At 44.8% G+C, this 6,607-nt stretch overlaps 1 protein-coding gene across 2 annotated transcripts in view; it reads right to left on the minus strand.

Moving 5' to 3' along the window:
- Nucleotides 1-3,952: 3,952 nt before the first annotated feature.
- ITGB1BP2 (integrin subunit beta 1 binding protein 2) overlaps nucleotides 3,953-6,607 on the minus strand; it is a 4,438-nt gene continuing 1,783 nt past the window's right edge. For both annotated transcript variants that reach the window (XM_021719001.1, XM_008070917.2), the window contains 7 exons: nucleotides 5,989-6,083; nucleotides 5,825-5,883; nucleotides 5,615-5,685; nucleotides 5,405-5,504; nucleotides 5,029-5,142; nucleotides 4,725-4,787; nucleotides 3,953-4,359 (listed from right to left, as the gene is read on the minus strand). In XM_021719001.1, the coding sequence (XP_021574676.1) occupies nucleotides 4,132-4,359; nucleotides 4,725-4,787; nucleotides 5,029-5,142; nucleotides 5,405-5,504; nucleotides 5,615-5,685; nucleotides 5,825-5,883; nucleotides 5,989-6,031 (678 nt within the window). In that variant the 5' untranslated portion in view covers nucleotides 6,032-6,083 and the 3' untranslated portion in view covers nucleotides 3,953-4,131. The remainder of the gene's footprint in view (nucleotides 4,360-4,724; nucleotides 4,788-5,028; nucleotides 5,143-5,404; nucleotides 5,505-5,614; nucleotides 5,686-5,824; nucleotides 5,884-5,988; nucleotides 6,084-6,607) is intronic.

The raw sequence follows: 6,607 nt of genomic DNA on the forward strand, positions 1-6,607 counted from the left end.
CCCGGCCCAATTTTTTTTTTTTTTTGTCTGAGTCTCACTTTGTCACCCAGGCTGGAGTGCAGTGGCATGCTCACAGCCACTGCAGCCTCCATCTGCTGGGTTCAGGCGATCCTTCTGTCTCAGCCTTCCAAGTAGCTGGTACTACAGGTATGTGCCACCATGATAGGCTTTTTTCTTTATTGTAGAGACCAAGTCCCGCCAAGTTTCCCAGGCTGGTCTCGAACCCCTAGACTCAGGCAATCCTCTTGCTTCTGCCTCCCCAAGTGCTGGGATTACAGGCATGAGCCACCATGCCCAACCTATGACTGACTGTCTTTCTTTCTCTCTCTTTCTTTTTTCCTAGTATTATCATTTTGAGTCAGGGTCTCACTCTGCTGCCCAGGCTGGGGTGCAGTGGTGGCACAATCACAGCTCACTACATCCTCAACCTCTTGGACTTATGCTATCCTCCCACCTCAGTTTCCCTAGTAGTTGGGACTACAGACACGACTATACTAGATAATTTTTTATTTTGTGTAGAGAAGAGGTCTTGCTATGTTGCTCAGGCTGGTATTAAACTCCAGGGCTCAAGCAATCTTCCTGCCTTGGCCTCCCAAAGTGCTGGGATTACAGGCATGGGCCACCATGCCTGGCCTGATTTTCCTAATAACATTTTCTTGTCTCTAGCTTACCTTATTGCAAATTGCAAGAATGTAGTATATAATACATATAACATACAAAATATGTGTTAACTATGTTATCAATAAGGATTCCAGTCAACAGTAGGCTATAAGTTAAGTATTGGGAAAGTCAAAAGTTATATTCAGATTTTTAACTGCATGGGTGGGGTTGGTGTTCCAACCCTCCATTGTTCAAGGGTCATCTGTATTTTTTTTTTTTTTGAGTTGGAGTCTCACTGTGTCACCCAGGTTGGAGTGCAGTGGCATGCTCACAGTCATCACAGCCTCAAACTGCTGAGCTCAGGTGATCCTTCTGCCTCAGCCTTCCAAGTAGCTGGAACTATAGGCATGCGTAACCACAGCTGACTAATTTTTTGATTTATTGTAGAGACGAGGTCTTGGCAAGTTGTCTACGCTGCTCTTGAACCCCTAGGCTTAGGCAATCCTCTTACCGTGGCCTCCCAAAGTGCTAAGATTACAGTCTTGAGTCATTTGTGCCTGGCCTCAACTGTACTTTTAACCCTCATGTTTATGGCTAGTTAATTTTCAACTAGTACCTATGGACAAACAATAGTCTTTTCAATAAATAGTGCTGAACAACTAGACATCCATATGCAAAAGAATAAGTCTGGACCCCTACCTCATACCACACACAAAATTAACTCAAAGTAGATCAAAGACCTAAATGTAACAGTCAAAACTATAAAACTCATAGAAGAAAAATAGGGGCAAATCTTCACAACCTTGGATTAGGTGATGGTTTCTTGGATATGAAATCAAAAGCATAAGCAACCAAAGAAAAAAATTGTACTTCATCAAAAGTAAACTGTGTATCAAAGGACACCAAAGGAAGGCAACCCACAAAATGGGAGAAGATATTTGCAAATCATATATTTGACAAGGCACTTGTCTCCAGAATATATAAAGAACTCTTACAACTCATTAATAAAAGACAACCCAATTAGCCGGGCTCAGTGGCTCAGCCTGTAATTCTGCACTTTGGGAGGCTGAGGTGAGTGAACTGCCTGAGCCAGTGGGTTCAAGACCCACCTGGGCAACTTGGCAAGACCTCATCTCTACAATAAATTTTTTAAGAAAATTAGCCGGGCATGGCAGCGCGCGTCTATAGTTCCAGCTACTTGGAAGGTTGAGGTGGAAGGATCACCAGAGCCCAGCAGGTCAAGGCTGCGGTGGCCGGGAGCGTGCCACTGCACTCCAGTCTGGGCGACAGAGTGAGACTCCAACTAAAAAACAAACAAAAACCCCAATTAACAAATGAACGTGGAATTTGAACAGATATTTCTCCAAATAAGATACATAAATGGGCTGGGCACAGTGACTCAGCCTGTAATCCCAGCACTTTGGGAGACCGAGGCAAGAGGATTGCCTGGGCCTGGGGTTTTGAGACCAGCCAGGGCAACTTGGTGAGACCTTGTCTCTACAATAAATCACAAAAACTAGCGGGGCATGGTGACATGCGACTGTAGTTCCAGCTACTTGGAAGGCTGAGGCAGAAGGTTCACCTGAGCCCAGCAGGTCAAGGCTGTGGTGGCCGTGAGCATGCCACTGCACTCCAGCCTGGGCAACAAAGAGTGAGACTCCAACTCAAAAAAAAAAAAAGATTCATAAATGGCCAACAAGCATGTGTAAATACACTCAAAAAATTAGCCGGGTGTGGTAGCGCATGCCTGTAATTCTGGCTACTTGGAAGGCTGAGGAGGAAGGATCGCCGGAGCACAGCAGGTCGAGGCTGCGGTGGCTGGGAGCAGCCACTGCACTCTAGTCTGAGCGACAGAGTGAGACTCCAACTCAAAAAAAAAAAAAAAATACACTCAACATCTCATTCACCATTAGGGAAAGGCAAATCAAAACCACATTGAGATTTTACTTCATACCCACTAGGATGGCTATGGTAAAAAAAAAAAGTTAATAACAAGTGTTGGTGAGAATATGGAGAAATTGGAACCTCTTATGTTGCTGGTGGGAACATAAAATGGTGTAGCCTACTTGAAAAAGTCTGTCAGTTTCTCAAAAGGTTAAAGTTAACCACTTGACCCAGAAATTATACTCCTAGGTATATATCCAAGAAAAGCAAAACCATATGTTCATAGAAAAACTTGTACATGAATGTTTATTTCACCATTGTTTAAAATAGCCAAAAGGTGGAAACAACCCAAATGTCTTTTTTTTTGGAGTCAGAGTCTCACTCTGTTACCCAGGAAGGCAGTGGCACACTCTTGGCCACCACAGCCTCAACCTGCTGTGCTCAGGCTATCCTTCTGCCACAGCCTTCCAAGTAGCTGGAACTACAGGTATGTGCTACCACACCTGGCTAATTTTTTGTTTGTTTGTTTTATTGTAGAGACGAGGTCTCACCATGTTACCTAGGCTGGTCTCGAACCCGAGAGCTCAGGCAATCCCCTCGTCTCTGCCTCCCAAAGTGCTGGGATTACAGGCATGAGCCACCGCGCCCAGTTCAAATGTCTCTCAACTGATGAATAGATGAACAAAATGAGGTATATCCACACAATAGGTTATTTGGCCATAAAAAGGAATAAAGTGTTGATATATGATACAACATGGATGGATCTTGAAAACATTATGCTAAGTGAAAGAAGCCAGTCACAAAAGACCATATATTATATGATTACATTTATGTGAAATGTCCAGAATAGGCAAATTCATAACAGGAGAAAGATTAGTGGTTACCTAGGGCTGTATGTTTGAGGAAAAATTGAGAATGACTACTAATGGGTATGGGGTTTCTTTGTGGAGTGATAATGATGTCCTAAAACTGACTGTGGTTACACAACTCTGTGAGTATATTAAAAATAACACTGAATTTTATACTTCAAATGGGTAAATTGTGTAGTATGTGAACTGTATTTCAATGAAGCAATAAAAAAAATACTTCTTCCATAGAGCCTTCCCTTTTTACTATAGTCCACATTAACCTTTTCATTCTTTTGACTCCTTCAGCTTTTAAAAACTGTACTGCATAATTGAGCACACAGTTAAACTGCCTGTAATGTTTATTATTATTTCATGTTCATTAGTATTGACTTGTCAGCCAACCAGACTGTAATTTTTTTTTTTAGAGAAGTGAGTAAGTCATCTGTTTCTCAGATACCTCTAAATCACCTAACACATAACTGGGGACACAGGAAGTACTCAGTAAAAATGTGGCAATTATGAATATGCATGTGCTTGTTTTCACATGTGTGTTGAATACACACAGAAGCTGGGGGCAGCAATTACAATCTTAGATTGTGAGGTGAGAGAATGACACTATGTGAAACTGTAGAACAGAAGATTTATTTAAGAGAAAAAACAGCATGGTTTGGACAGCTTTGTTTTGCCCTACTTCAGCCTCTTGCTGCTCAATGACACCACATGGCCAACCACATCCTGGTCTCTGAGATTCTAAGGGAGTCATTGAGATACTATCTAGACATTCAACTGTCTGATGTCTCTATTCCCCCATTGCTTCCTCCTCTTCTTCCTCCTCTGTCCAGCTCAGATCATCATCTGAATCCTCAGATTCTTCCTCATCCATCTCTAAGACAACCCCTGCCCTAGCCTTCTCAGCTAGTGCATCAGGATGTTCCAGCTGGGCCCAGGGTCCTGGGTCAGCCTTAACCAGGGAGATTTCAACCCGAGATGGCATCAGGGAGACAGAGCTCTGCTCCACGTTTATGACCTGAGGAGGAGGGAAAGATAGAGAGACACCGAAGAGAGAATGTGGAAACCAAAGGGGTTGGTTGGGGTCAGGGTAGAGTGGTAATGAATGAGAGGGAGAAAAATTTTTAAATATACGGTGGGGAAAAAAAGACAGAGGAGGAATAAGACAATATAAGGAGCAGAGAAAGAGAGAGGAAGGAAATGAGAAGGGCAAGAAAAGAGGGAGCAGGAGGGGGAAAAAGAGAGAATATGAAAGCAAATGAAGAGAAAACCTCCACTTTCCCACTATCACTCCTTCCCTCAAGACACCCTCTATTCATTCCAGTCTGGCCCTTCTTTCACCCCATCTGCCTCCCCCTCCTGTGCCCCTTTCTCTTCACTTACCCCCCAGAGCTTCATCTGTGCTTGGAACACACGGTTACCATCAAAGACAGTGTGGATATGAAGCTGAGAGAAAAGAATCATAGGGGTAGTAACAATCCCAGAAGGTCAGATCAAGTTATTATGACAGAGAAACAGATCAGAGGTGTGATCCACAGGCCAGCCAGACAACTCTGACCTAATAGCTCTCGCTTCCTCTCAGGGGACTATGGAGCCTACAGGTTAACAACATACAGCAACTCTGCCTGTAAGATTGTAGTATCACCCAATTTGCTATTCTCCCATCCAGCATCAGATCATTCCTCACCTCAGTTTGACTGGCTTTCACCCAGTTGAATGCAGGAAGTGGAATCTGGCCATATACAGTCACCACTACTAAGGACTCTGTCTGGTGCCAATCATAGCGGCAAGATGCTGGCAGCTAAAGAGAAGACATGAAATGTAGGTAGTAAGAAGAAACTCTTAACCCAAAGGGAGTTCTCATGGTGTGTGTGGAGAAGAGATAATCTCAGAAAGATTAACACGACCTCATATTGCAAAGTCTTGGGGGATAAGGAGCAGAATCTCATTTGGTCTATACTAAAGAGAGAAGCTAGGGAACTTGGCCATGAGGTAGAGAGAGGCAGGAGAATTTATCTCTGAGACTGGATTCTAATCAAGAGTTCACAAAAGTTGGGGCTTACCTGCTTCCCCCAGTCATGTCTACCAACTCTACACCCTGGCTGTGCCAGGAATGCCCCAAAATCCAGGGTCTGGATGCCACAACAGCTCCAAGACTTCATCCTGAGGAAAATAATTTAACTGAATTCCCTCACTTGCCAAGAACCCATTCCAACCTTATGACCAATATTGGGAGCAACCTGACTCATAACGCACACAGTCCCCTCCCTCACCCCTCATGGAATCGAGGTGCTCCTGGGTGGTAAGTACATGGAGTAGCATCACTCTCAGGGCCTTGGTAAACCTAAGAAGGATAAAGGAGAATCAGGAAAAGAAGCAGGTCATTCTAAAGTATACCTCACTCAATCTTGTATCTCTACCCAGTCATCTCTCATGTCTAGCATCTCAGTCACATGCTTGAGCCCCTCAAAACCTTCACTCACAGCATCACATCCTGGGTTCTGGCAGCTGGAACCAGTCCGGACCAGACTACTCTCAAGTCCTGGGCAAGGGAAACAGAGTCAGGAACCTATCCATTCCCCCCACTTAATTGCCACTTCCACTCAATTTCAGTCTACGAGATCTGTCCTGCTAAGGACCCACCTACCTGCCCCAGGTTCCTGGTCTAGCTCCTTCTGTTCCAATGCCATTTCCAGGGCTTGGGATATATTTAGTGGCAGCAGCTTCGGAGGCAACTCTGACCTAGGGGTTATGGGCGGGTGATTTAGTTCTGGCCCATTAACAATGATTGCCAGCTCCAACACCCCCACCAATGATAACAGAGTTAAAGAGTCTGATGAAGGCTGGGCGCGGTGGCTCAAGCCTGTAATTCTGGCACTTTGGGAGGCCAAGTCAATAGGATTGCCTGAGTCCAGGGGTTCGAGACCAGCCTGGGCAACTTGGTGAGACCTCGTCTCTACAATAAATCAAATAATTGGCCAGGCACAGTGGCTCAATCCTGTAATCCCAGCACTTTGGGAGGCAGAGGTGAGAGGATTGCCTGAGCCCACAGGTTCGAGACCAGCCTGGGTAACTTCATGAGACCTCATATCTACAATACATAAAAAACTTAGCTGGGCATGGTAGCGCACGCCTGTAGTTTTGGCTACTTGGATGGCTGAGGTGGAAGGATCGCCTGAGCCCTGCAGGTCGACACTGGAATGGCTGCGAGTGTGAGCGTGCCACTGCACACCAGCCTGGGCGATGGAGTGAGACTTCAACTCAAA

This window comes from Carlito syrichta, unplaced genomic scaffold (genome assembly GCF_000164805.1).
Source record: "Carlito syrichta isolate Samal-C Ts95f unplaced genomic scaffold, Tarsius_syrichta-2.0.1 Scaffold314054, whole genome shotgun sequence".
Classification (NCBI taxonomy): Eukaryota; Metazoa; Chordata; class Mammalia; order Primates; family Tarsiidae; genus Carlito; species Carlito syrichta.